The sequence below is a fragment of the Lasioglossum baleicum genome, unplaced genomic scaffold (assembly GCF_051020765.1).
Source record: "Lasioglossum baleicum unplaced genomic scaffold, iyLasBale1 scaffold0021, whole genome shotgun sequence".
In the NCBI taxonomy this organism is placed as follows: domain Eukaryota; kingdom Metazoa; phylum Arthropoda; class Insecta; order Hymenoptera; family Halictidae; genus Lasioglossum; species Lasioglossum baleicum.
In genome coordinates, this window is record NW_027469081.1 from 2,302,799 (window position 1) to 2,316,047 (window position 13,249).

Genomic DNA, 13,249 nt, shown 5'->3' on the forward strand with positions numbered 1-13,249 from the left:
CAGGTGTTCAAAATTAGGAAATGTCTCTCAAAATGACATTTTGAGCCACACATTGTGACATTTAGCAGGAAATTGCAAGTTTTTGGCTCATAATTTTAGTTTTTCAACACATCTACATATAATCTACATACTATGTATACCCCTTACATTGTAAGGCTCGAAATGTCATTTTGAGAAACGTTTCCTAATTTTGAACACCTGTCTCTCGATACCTATTGGGTCAAAAAATACGTTGAAACAGTGAAATTTGAAGGAAATTTAATGCTCTTCTCAAAAATGAAAAGAAAAAGTTCGTAGGACCCATAGTTTTTGAGTTATAGACGAAATACCAAAAACAGGTATCAAAAATCGTGGTTTTTTTCCCCCTCTCCAAGTTAGCACAGGGTCCTCGAGGTCAAAAACTCAGATTCGACTGCCCAGAGTTCCCCCCGAATGACGTGCCAAAATTTCATTAAGTTCGGAATACTTCCCAGGTAAAAGTACCTGGCGACTGGACTAATATGTTAAAATAAAAAAAGTATATACATTGAGAAGATCCAAAGTGACATCGACAGATTTATTTAGAAAATCCTCTCCTAAGTAGTAACTAGTGTAATCAAATATATTTCACGATTTATTCATTTGTACTTGAAAGATAGAAGGAAAAGAGGTGGTGTGCTAAAGATATATATATTGAGATTCTTGGAAATCTTGGTATCATTTGCAGGTGATACTTTGTGCTGAATGCTGTAAATTCCCCAAGTCTTGCTCACCTGCAGAAGCAAGGGTCTTCGGTGAGGGTGAGGTGTCATTGCAGGTGTACCAGTATGTACCACAGGGGCCATTGGTGAACCTGCCACCGGTACTGGGTGCCCTATATGGACTGGGGGCCGCGTCATACCCCGCCCACCTGGGCATAGTCCCATCTAGACATGCACCAACACCAATGCATTGCCAACACCCAGGCCAAAACACCATTTTACCAGCCAAAATACTCTTATATTAAATCAATTACTTGCCTACACCTACGTTCATAGCAAAACTCGAAATCTCCCGTTATATATTCTCTCTGTGTGATTGTTATATACTTTCAACAAAGAAAACTCGACGCTTTTGTAATAGAAAAGAATTACACAAAATTCCGAGTACAGCAAAGCTTATAAACTCTTCCGTCAAATAAAATATTTAATTACACTATATTAAATGATATACAGGGTGTCCCACCCGATTTCGACATCTTGATTTTCTCGCTATTCTTACTCGTAGCAAACAATGTTTCAGCAGAGGCATGAATGGTATCGAGTCGAGCATATTATGATGCTATTAGTTTTTTCGTGAGTGGACGCGTAAAGTTCATATAAAGGTCAACTTTGTTTTGTTTAAATGGAATGATGTATTTTTCACAATACATCAATCGATCAAGCTGGACATTCGTTATAAAATAGTACTAACCTATGTATGTCGAAAAGTTAGTATAGTTCAGGAGATATTTCAATTTAAATAACTCTAAAATACCATTACTGTCGTACTAAGACGTTACACAAGTAAGTAAACTGGTTCTGTTGACTTTTTAAACGTCTATCACACAGCGCCATTCTTCACCTTTCATTCAAGCCCTCGAACATTTGCAAAACTCCCACTGGAACACGTTCTAAAATCGTCTCGAAGACGTCGTGTCTGGTCTGGTTCGGATAGTCGAGGCTCCACTATATCGTGAATTAGGCAAACAATTATAGTTCGAACTGCATCGTGTGGGATGTCATTTTAACCGGAAAAGAGCCGCCCGTGTGCCAGTGGAGGTTTCATAAATAAACAATCAAAAATAAGAAAGTTACGAAGAGAATTCTGCGTTGAGAAATAAGTTCGAGACACAAACTGATCCGAATTGATTCTAATCGAATTCGTCGGCTAGTGTACAGAGTCGCAATTTAGGGGCTGACATTCCTCGGCAGCGTAATGTAGCAAACTTTATCGAATTCGCAAGTAAGTAAACGCTAACGTCTTAGGACGACAGTAATGGTGTTTCAGAGTTATTTAAATCGAAATATCTCCTGAACTACTAACTTCTCGACATACATAGGTTAGTACTTTTTTGTAAGGAATTGTCCAGCTGCATCGATTGATGTATTCAAACATACCTAACTCCATTTAAAAAAACAAAGTTGACCTTTATGCGTCAATCTCATGAAAAAACTAATAACATCAAATTATGCTCCACTCGATACCATTCAAGCCTCTGCTGAAACATTTTTTGCCACGAGTAACAATAGCGAGAAAATCAAAATGTCGAAATCGAGTGGGACACCCTGCATATACATACAGTAGCGGACGAAAGTTTAAGACCGCTCTAAAGAAGACGATAACTTTTTTAATATTGTACTATACGACTTGAACTTTTTTGGGACGCTAGAGCAATTAGTTTACTAAAGGATGTGAAAAGAAATTTTTTCAAAAATTGCAATTGATCGGAATTGTTGAAAAAATACTAAAAGTTGAATTTTTAACTTCTTTATGTGGGCCTATATTGAAAATTCAAAAAATACGTTTTGTAGATCTGTGTCAATTAAACATATTCTGAAAATTTCGTCAAAACCGGTCGACGTTGCAATGAGCTACAAACGTTTAAAGATGGTAAAAATTGCAGATTTTCAAGATTTTCGGCAATAAATCGTGAAAATCTGCAATTTTTACCATCTTTAAATTTGTAGCTCATTGCAACGTCGACCGATTTTGACGAAATTTTCAGGATATGTTTAATTGACACAGATCTACACAAAACGTATTTTTTAAATTTTCAATATAGGCCCACATAAAATAGTTAAAAAATCAACTTCTAGTATTTTTTCAACAATTCCGATCAATTGCAATTTTTGAAAAAATTTCTTTTCACATCCTTTAGTAAACTAATTGCTCTAGCTTTCCCAAAAAAGTTCAAGTCGTATAGTACAATATTAAAAAGTTATCGTCTTCTTTATAGCGGTCTTAAACTTTCGTCCGTTACTGTATATATCAATAAATGTGGTACAATCGATATGCGTGTATGTGTGTGCACTATAATCTTATTGGACCACACGGAGTAATGTATAGAATCGACAAAAGTTACGCGATATCCAAGATTCATGTCCGTCAAGGTGAACCATGTTATGTAGTTCGTGAAGCGTATTATTACTTGTCAGACTGCGAGAAATTTAGTTTCTCATATATGGTTAGAGGAGAGTGTTAGATATAATTGCGTAAAAATACTCAAGATTAAAGCGATGCAAAAATGTCAAAACATCGAATGTAGCAAGTACGAACCTGTATGGGTCCAGGGTACGGTGGTGGTGGTCCAGGATATGGGGGTGGAGGTGGTGGTGGTGGTGGCGCGAGTGGCATACGCGGACCGATCATGTGGTTCACTGCCACCACTCTGCCAGCCACGTTCGGTACGCCTGCTACTCTCATACTTAAACGTTGCTGCGGAGATACTGTGATAAAAAAGATACAACGTTAAAAATTCAGTATATGCCATCAATTATCAGTAGACAGCGGATTTGGTGAATTTGAAAGTTTTATTAAGGAATTTCGAGCACTTGGGAGACTTCGAAGCTTCGAAGGATTCGAAGGGAACTTCGAAGTCTTTGAAGGAACGAAGTTTCGAAGTCTTCCAAGTGCTCGAAATTTCAAAGTCTTCGAAACGTATGAAGTTGTAACTTATGAGTTTCATACCATGTCACGATTTTTTATGAATAAAAACCGGTGACTGATACTGAACTTTCCGTTTGGACTTTTCGTAATTAAATGAAATTTAGAAGATTGAATTCTATTAATAAATTTCGGGATCATATCACGAATGTACTGAAAAAATAATACTTTGCAAACAAAATTTTAATGAGTTTTATTAAATTCGGTGCAATCGGATGTCGCGGACTAAATGAAAAGAAAGGCAAGACAGGCTTGGCGCTTGACAAAACTCACGTATTCAGTAGGGCTGTAACTTTTCTTCGAAGGTCGAAGATTTCGAAATTTCGGAACTTCGAAGGAAAGTTACAGCCGTACTTCAGTTGGCTGCAAATCAGATAGAAAAGTTTTACTTTGTATAAAGATCCACTGTCTAGTTATGAGACTGAAAGAATTTTTGATATCCATACCTTGAATGTGTGTCTGCGGTATTCTCTGAGGGTGCCCAGGGAATGTGGACGGATAACTGACAGTGACAGTGTTGGTGGACGTAACAACACCGACTGCTCCATCAGGCGATAGTAACCTCGTACCCGGAGGCATGGGTCTGCCCATTGCAGCGGCTTGCTGAACATGTTGATGCATTTGTTGTTGGACAACAACAGCTTGCGCGTGCGATTGGGGCATGATAGCGGATGGTTGTTGCGGTGTTTGTGATGTTGCAGTAATTGGTGGTACAGTCTGTGCTTGTGTCGGCACGTTTGAGGTCTCTGTCGGTGTCTGTACCGTGGTCGTCGTACAGGTATCGTTTATATCGGTATGCACTGCACTCGCAGCGCGTAACTCCGTTGACTTTCGTCCCTCCTCCTTCACTTCTTTCTTCTGCTTCTCGTCTTTTGTTTCTACTTCGACTTGCTCCAAATCTAGATCAAGAATATTCGTTTTCTCGCCACCGGTTATGTTATCTAGCTCTGGATCGGCGTATTCCAAGATATTGAAGTCTGCTCCCATTTCAGCTGCAAATCAAATCAAAACGTTAAATGGTCTTTCACATTGCTTATCGATTTACATTTAAATCGATTGAAGGGAATCAGAGATTACTTACCGAGCAGCTCGTCATCGTCGTCCAGGTCTCCTAATATTGCACTCACTCCCTCGACCTCGACCATCGGTGCTGCCTCTTGTTCCAATTTCTCAAGCTCTGCAGTCACGTTATCCGGAATCTCGGACGGCTCTGATGGACTGACAGTAGCCTCGCTAACTGTTGTTGGAATAAGAGGCGCTCGCACCATCCCTTGCGTACTTAACATTCTAATTCCTTGGTTCAAATTATCCTGCGGCGCTCGCACTATGCGCGGTCCCATAGCTGCTCCTTGATTAGGATCTGGTAATACAATTCGTAAACAATAATACAATTAACTCTCGAACGTTCTAAATAGGTTCTAAATTCACTTGAACATACCGGGAAACCTTTGTTGCTGTAAAACATCGTACGGCTCCGCGATAGGATTCCTCACAGCCGGCATACGCGTCTGCAAGTTCTGGTTTGTTTGAAAATGTTGTTGAGGTATAGTCGCAACGACCGGTGGTCTTTGCAACAACATTCTTGTTCGTGGATCTATATTCTGCACTCTGGCATCAACATTTCCCGCCACAGGATGTCTCGCGTTTATACCTACAAAAAGAGTTAATTTTTAACATATTTTTTGAAGAAATTATTTTATCAAAAATCAGTTTACACTACGAGGTTCGTCGTTCAAAGACGCACAAATTGGATTTCGAAATTTTCGTCTAGAAACGATAGTTTCGAAGATATTCAATAAAATGGATTTTTCACCGCTTAACATGAATGTCGGCAGATATAAAAAAATACGTGTCGAATATTTTTTCGAGTTCTATATCATACCAAAATTTCATTAACCCCTTGCCATATTTTAACGGGTCAGACTCGTCATGAAGATTTTAACAAAGTCTAACAAGTATGAGTTCTGTGAAAAATCTGACACATGTCAAGAACCCAAATACATACTTTGTAATTGGTTTCAGATTTTTAAAGTGAAAATCCTGCTTGTAAAAAATCAAAAACCTAAAAAAGAATCGAAAAAATGCAGATTTCACATGGAAGTTCTAGAGTGACAACATTTATATTTTTACAGTAGCGATATATTGTTGTAGGTATTGTTCATGAATTTCTTTAGATTTTTTGGTTTGGCGCGTCGTTGCTAAAAAAAAATAGAAACCGATTTTTTCGACGTTTTCTCCACGAAGAACTAAGCTAACCATAAAATTGTTACGTTCTATTTATTCGGTAAGCCTATCATTCGTTTGTAATTGATATTTAAGCATTAAAATAAATGTAGCCATACAAGAAATATAAATTTTCTTTTCCCTTCTACGAGATTCTTGGGGATAAAGAAATAACCTCCCTTGTTATACCACTTTTGTAATTACGAGGACATGCAACAATCACGGTCGAAGGCGTGAGAACATACCGATTTGATTCCTTATCAGAACATTCGCCTGAATGGGCATCCTGGGTCTGACGATTCCAGGAGGAAGGGGATGTCTGAAAGTACCTTCGCCCGTACTACTACTAGCAGTCTGAGAATGCTGTGGCAGTTGTACATGCGCTGCGTCGAATTGCTGTTGATTATTTTCAGAATTGTTCGGACCATCTGAAAATAAGTAGAGACCAATGAAATCCATAGTTCACGTAGGAGTTTCCTCATGATATACCTTGATTCCACGTTGGGTTTACAGGCTCCAACTTTTTGTTGAACTGCTGCCGTTGCAGAAGATCCCGTAACTGTCTATTGACTTCCGGTTGTTGAGTGAATACTTCTGGCGGTTGCGGTTCTTGCCGAGACTCTGGTCTTGGTGAAGGATAATTTGGAGAAGGCGAAGGTGTGGGCGGTTGGCTACTATACGGATCAGGTGTACGAGATGGTGCGTATACATGTGTGGAAGGACGAGTAGCAGTAGGAGCATTAAAGATAGGCCGAGGTGTACCTGGTGGTTGTGAAAACACGTCGCTTCTGGGGGATGTGGAGTACGAGGGTGTGCCGGATATTTGGGACCTGGGTGTTTGAGAGCCTTGGGAGTACGCTTCGGTATTGTCGAACCGTTGAAAGTGGTCCTGAGATTGCGAGGATGCTGGAGATTGTGGAAAATCGTGTGGAGATTGCGGAGCTTGCGGAGAAAACGGCGAGGGCGGTTGCGTAAAATTAGTTGGCATCCCGGGCCTAACCACTGCTCCAACTGGACGTGTCATTGTGGCGCACGGTTGATTGGGTAAACGCGGTATACTCTGATGGGGACTCTGAGGCGCGAGTCCCCGTGTCACCTTCACAGGAGGAGTGGCGAATGTATTGCGTGATCCAGGTGATGGTGACGCCAGTGGTCCCATATGATTTCCATCCTGCAATTCGTATTTCCAATAAACACGCGGGCTAGAAATAGCCTACACTCCTCGACAAAATAATAAGACACCTAGCATATTTTTAAATTTCTTATATTTAAAGGTAGAAAATGTACACTCCGGTGTATCCTGTATATTACATGCTATTTCCAAAGCAAACATGTAAAACCTTAGGATTGTATTGCGTACCATAGCAAAATTAGAGGAAGATATGTAAACACGGTCTGACATTAATTCGACAAAAGTATAAGACGCTAACAGAAAAATGTTTGATTATCAAATAAAAATACAAAATTAATACTTTGTGATACCTCCTTCGAATTGAATTACGTCTAGTAATCGCTTTCGGATAGTTTTTTTATATAACTTTTTGATTCGTTTTTGTTCTAAATGTGTCCAATTGTGATTTATACTTTCTTGTCTTCCATTGTATATTGTCTCCCATTCGCATAGAATCGTCTTGACAAATCTCCCCACACGTTTTCTATAATATTTAAATCGGGAGAACGAGCGGGCCATTCCAAAATATTAATATTTTTTGAAGAATGGATTGTTTCACAGATTTTGCAGAAATGAATTGCTGCATTATCCTGTTGAAAAATATAGTCACGGCGCGTGATACGAGCTGCAGGCTTGTTTAACTGATTTGCTATTAGTTCAATATATTTATTAGTATTCATCCGACCTGATAAAAAGTTCATTTCTGTTTTTCCATAGTAACCAATAGCGGCCCATATCATAACATTGCCACCACCCATTTGACGGCAACGTAAATGGAGTTCTTCCTTTCTGCAATCATGAAAGTAGTAGGCCCAGTCGTCAGGGCCATCTAGATTGAATTTTTTCTCGACGCTAAAAACGACTTTTTTCCAGTTTTTCATCCCGTGGATGTGTTCACAAGCGAACTTCAGTCCTGCTGCTTTGTGTTTCTCCATTAAGGGTGGCCGTTGTTTTAATTTCTTCCGTTTAATGTGTTTGCTTCCTTGTAAAATCCGATATACATTTCTTAAATTTGTTTTCACACCTGCTTCTTCGGCTATTTGTCTTGTCGTGTCCTTAAAATTCGACGCAACACGCAAAATTGCACGTTTGGAAGTAACGCTAGGTCTTCCACTTCCTTTCGTTTCTCTATAAGCACTTGGATTTTTTAACACATTATATTTCGGCACCTACTTCTGTTTTTAATAATTTCGCAATTTTATTAATACTGTACTTTTCCGAGCGCAACAGAACGATTCGATCGACCTCACTTTCATCTAACTGCTTTCCTCGACCCATTATTTATTTTTCGTTGTAATAAATGTACTTATACTGTAAGAAAATCACAAGATTCAACGTCTGAATACGTTCGCAGTAGAACACTTAATGGTAGAAGTCACATGAGTGGAAAATAGGCCAAATGTCTTATACTTTTGTTGAAGCAATGTCAATCCGTGTTCACGTATCTTTCTCTAATTTTGCTATGGTATGCGATACAATCCTACAATTTCGCGTGTTTACTTTGGAGATATTATGTAGTATTCAGTATATAACGGAGTGTACACTTTCCATCTCTAAATACAAGAAATTTAAAAATATGGTAGGTGTCTTATTATTTTGTCGAGGAATGTATGAAAAAGCTTGCAAATCTCACGATACAATACCTGCGCGGTGGACACTTGCAGTTGCGTTGTTAATCCAGTAGTATTGTCCGTACTCATTTGAGTTGTATTGTCTTCGCTTATTTGTCTGTGAACTCTTGCGATAGCTGTGAAAGAGAAGCAGCGAAGAGTTTTACATGTAATTTCTTACTACTAGACTTACTACTAAAGCGGATCTTTATGCGAAATACACATTTTCTACCTGTTTTGCAACAAACTGGAGTGAAATAGAAGTGATAGATTGAAAATAACATTAAAGTATTTTTATATTCTTCTAATGTTTTCACTGTTTTAAATTACACCCACCCATTTTTATCATAAATGCATAAAATCCGCTGTCTACTTATTACTGTGTTCTCTACAAACAGCGGAATAGTATTTACCGTGTACACGTTGCTCATGAATAACTTGTTGCTGTATCTGTGCTTGTTGCTGTCGCATTGCTTGCAACTGTTTCCATTGACGTTCCTGTTCCGCTTCTCTGCTGGAACGATCTCTATTGGAAAGTCGCTCTTGTTCCTGCCGAAAACAATTTGATTAGGGCAATGAAATCGATCACAATACAAGATCATTATATCCTTGCCAGCCATTATTATTAGAGAGCATTGTGATATGAACTTCAATGTAGCAATAACATATTAGTCTTTTTCAAAGATTTAGTTGATTAATCATTTAAAGAATATAATGATCTGTTTTGTTCTCTGTTGTTTTTTTTTTTAAGTGATGTAAAATATACAATAAGGCAAGTTTGACAATCAGCCAAAAGTGTACTGTAAGTTCAACATTCAGGTAAAATAATGGCGTATTACTAAATTAATACAATTAGCGAAATCTGATTATTTTGGTATGTGCAACACATTTATAATAATATCCAGCCACCATCTAAAGTAAATATTATGTAATCAAAGGTCCATGTGAGAAACCTGCTTTTTACCACACAGAACACCCATAGACATCCATCTTAAATTAATTTAGAGTAGTCTTCATGCACTGTATCACTGAATATAGAAAACGTGTATCGTTTGTATTCTTGTTTAGTACACGAACAAGTACTTTTTCATGTTTACATATCATGGATCGAGTAAAATAAAAAGGTTCAGCTCGTTACATTGTAAAATGCGTCAACATGTATATGCAATGTTTTGTACAATGAAAAAGAAGAGAACGAATAGTAGTTATTCATGTTAGCAACTAAAAATTTCGAGTACATCGTCAGACATTAAATCAACAGCAGTACGTATTTAGTTACAACGTTGTCAATTACGATAAGTAACAGTTCATAGTATAAGAGGACGTAAAAGCATCTGGAAAAGCAACAAAAGTTAGTCGAACTAATTGTAACTTTGTCGTAGATCGGAAGTAAAGTGCTACGTTACACAACAAAAAGTCTACAACGGAACTAAACACAATTCACAAAAAGCAATATACTTATTTTCAAGTATACAGGGAAAAAATGGGAAAACTTAAATTTACATGTAAAACAGTTCTGGACATTGTGGATAAGGAGGAAGAAGAAATAACTGTGTGTGCTACCAGTTGTCTTCAACATGCCACATACAGTGTAAGAATTTACGCAAATAAAGAATTCGTAATCTACTACAATATGAATAAATTATATTTCTATCTAATCAAAAGAAATATATATGTATATGTCAAGAGTGTCTGATCAATCAAATATAATACAATTCAATATATACATATGCAACATTAAATCAGTCACCTATGATAAAGAGAGAACCAATGTTCTGAAACACTATATATTTAGCAATGGTCCTTTACAAAACTACAGAAATTACTTCGAGTACCAAGTATTTCAGACCTTTGGTAGATATTAGAGGTGTGCGAGAACCCGAAAACGTCGGATCGAAAATTTTCGGCATTAGTCTGAATATTTTCGGAAATCCCGAAATTTTCGGGTTCTCGCACACCTCTAGTAAATACATACCGGGTGAACCACGAATCGTGACCAGTAGAGATTACTCCGTTATTATCAGTCGAAAAGGTTTTTCACGTGATTATAGCAAATTTTTCGTCAACTCACATGATTTTTCAAGGTCACCTTCAATCTTTTTTACGCCTACTTGTTAAGAGAATTTTAAGGCGAATTCGGTAAGTATCATAACATGAAAAAATTGCAAAAAATTTGCTATAATCACGTGGAAGCTCTGTTGAAACCTAATAATGAAGTAATCTCTACTGGTGTCACGATGCTGACGGTGGTTCATCCTGTATAAAACTAGTCTATGATCGAGATTCTCGCAAGACACAGATTGATGATAATTCTAAATTGATATTGTATTCTAAGAACGAGAAAAGAAAAAGAAAAGATGAAGGACACTAAAAAAATGTCGATCAGACACGTGGCACAAGGCAAGACTCTAGAGGCACAGAATAGGTGGCTCACCATAGCCGGGGACTGTACAGGTACAGTGTGAATAATTGCAGTGGGTGGCGGATCGTAGTGCTCCTGGCTGAGGGAAGGGAGGGTGCGCATGATTTCAGATGGGGTGAGCACTCTAATCTGGTGGTCTACCGAGGATAATTGGCGAACAGGACCTACCCCCACCATAATGTTGGCAGTGGGGGATGCCTGAGAGATGGTCAGACTGTTAGCGATTGTACTGGTACTGATCGTAATGTGAGCAGGTGTAGGACGTTGCTGGGATGGTGACGTTTGATGCTGCCCTTCACCGGCGCCCGTGTTGCAGTAAGAAGAAGCAGTTGCTGATGTGCAAGGCGTGGCTGGCGACTGAGCTACTTTAGCCTGGCTACCGGTAATCTCTTGGTGGGCCAGGCTGTTAATGGAATTAATAGAATTCACAGAACTGGGCCTGGGTGAAGAAGAAGGGGTCGTGGATGTTGGAGAAGGACTCGGGGAAGAAGATGTTAGCTGCTTCTGCGGTCCCTGCACCGCACACACCTCCGCATGATGATTACTGCTAGCTGTTGATACTGTCACTCCGGCAGCGGACACAGTCATTCCGTTCTTATCCTGTGATTTTTCACTGGCCACTGAGGTCAAAAGTCCGATCTGCCTTTGGTTGGAGACCATAGCTACTACTGGAGAAACTTGAGCTGATGTCATAGTTGTGACGGGTTTGGTGATGATGGTAGGTGCACTTGTTGCAGTGACTGGGGTCGTGCTTGGTATATCCTTGGATATCTGTCGGTTCAAGGGGTGCCTCGTTCACACACTTACGTTTATAGTATTTCAAGGCTTACATATTTCCAGAATACATCATACAAAGGTAATTATTCACCAAAGGATTCTAAGGAGCTTATTCGGGGGACGCTATCGGGAGCAACTAGATTTAGATCGATTATTCCTAGTATAGTACCAAATTAACATCTACGCTTTCTAATGAATCCATGATCCGACGATATATGAATACTGGTTAGAAAAATTGTGACTTGTACTTTTATGTAAATATTATACGACTATAATTAGATAATGGTAATCACATTCGTAGTGATGATTAATAGAAAAAACAATCGCATACAGAGTGGCTGAAAAGTTCCCGGAGTTTTATAAAGCATTTCAGCAGCATAAAAATACCGCACAAACGAATGAATCCGCATGCTTGACCGAATAATAAGTTTTATTAATTCATTAACAATGAAATGAACCAAAAACATTTACAACAAATGTTCGAAATTGCCTCCTTTTGTTTTGATACATTTACGGACCCGCTTTCTAAAATTCCCGACGATGGTCGCTGGTGATCGCCTGAAGAATGTTCTTTTCGCGGACGAGAAAATGTTTACGGTCGAGAACCCCTACACAACTGCCAGCTGCTCAAGAAGGGCCAGCAGAAGACTTCGGCCGCAGCCATTTTCCAGCCTCGGTCATGGCTTGGTCCGGTATCTGCACCACCGGGAAGACGCCACTGGTGTTCATCCCGAGAAACGTAAAAATGAACGCCGCCGAGTACCAGGAACGTATCCTCCGGAGGGAATTAAAGCCGTGGGCAACGCGACACTTCGGCCAGGGCGAATTCACGCTTCAACAGGACTGGGCGCCGGCGCATTCCGCCAAATCCACCATCGTCGTCTGCAAAGAGCTGTTTCCCGGCTTTTGGAGAACGGATGTTTGGCCGCCGAACTCGCCGGATCTTAACCCGATGGATTACTCAGTATGGTCCATCATGGAGGAAAAAATTTCAGGAAGACGTTACGCCACGGTGGAACAGCTGAAAGCGGCGTTGACGCGTGCCTGGGACGAGATTACGGTAGAAGAGTGCGCGACCATCGTCCGGAATTTTAGAAAGCGGGATCGTAAATGTATCGAATCAAAAGGAGGCAATTTCGAACATTTGTTGTAAATGTTTTTGGTTCATTTCATTGTTAATGAATTAATAAAACTTATTATTCGGTCAAGTGTGCGGATTCATTCGCTCGTGCGGTATTTTTATGCTGCTGAAACGCTTTAAAAAATTCCGGGAACTTTTCAGCCGCCCTGTATAGTACACGTTCAATATGAAAGAAATATGGTACTGAACTATGAATGGAAGTTAACACACGACTCTATCGATTTTTTTAAACAATTGTAATC

The 13,249-nt window shown here is 39.2% G+C and overlaps 1 protein-coding gene across 13 annotated transcripts in view; it reads right to left on the reverse strand.

Moving 5' to 3' along the window:
- Positions 1-13,249, reverse strand: part of LOC143219219 (uncharacterized) — a 35,374-nt gene that overhangs the window by 14,995 nt on the left and 7,130 nt on the right. For 7 of the 13 annotated variants that reach the window (XM_076445162.1, XM_076445159.1, XM_076445161.1 and 4 more), the window contains exons 13-22: positions 11,102-11,860; positions 9,081-9,216; positions 8,701-8,804; positions 6,376-7,057; positions 6,132-6,314; positions 5,102-5,314; positions 4,745-5,023; positions 4,110-4,655; positions 3,277-3,446; positions 753-905 (exon numbers count right to left, since the gene is read on the reverse strand). In XM_076445162.1, coding sequence (XP_076301277.1) covers positions 753-905; positions 3,277-3,446; positions 4,110-4,655; positions 4,745-5,023; positions 5,102-5,314; positions 6,132-6,314; positions 6,376-7,057; positions 8,701-8,804; positions 9,081-9,216; positions 11,102-11,860 — 3,225 coding nt within the window. The remainder of the gene's footprint in view (positions 1-752; positions 906-3,276; positions 3,447-4,109; positions 4,656-4,744; positions 5,024-5,101; positions 5,315-6,131; positions 6,315-6,375; positions 7,058-8,700; positions 8,805-9,080; positions 9,217-11,101; positions 11,861-13,249) is intronic. The other 6 variants (XM_076445167.1, XM_076445169.1, XM_076445172.1 and 3 more) reach the window with 4 other exon arrangements.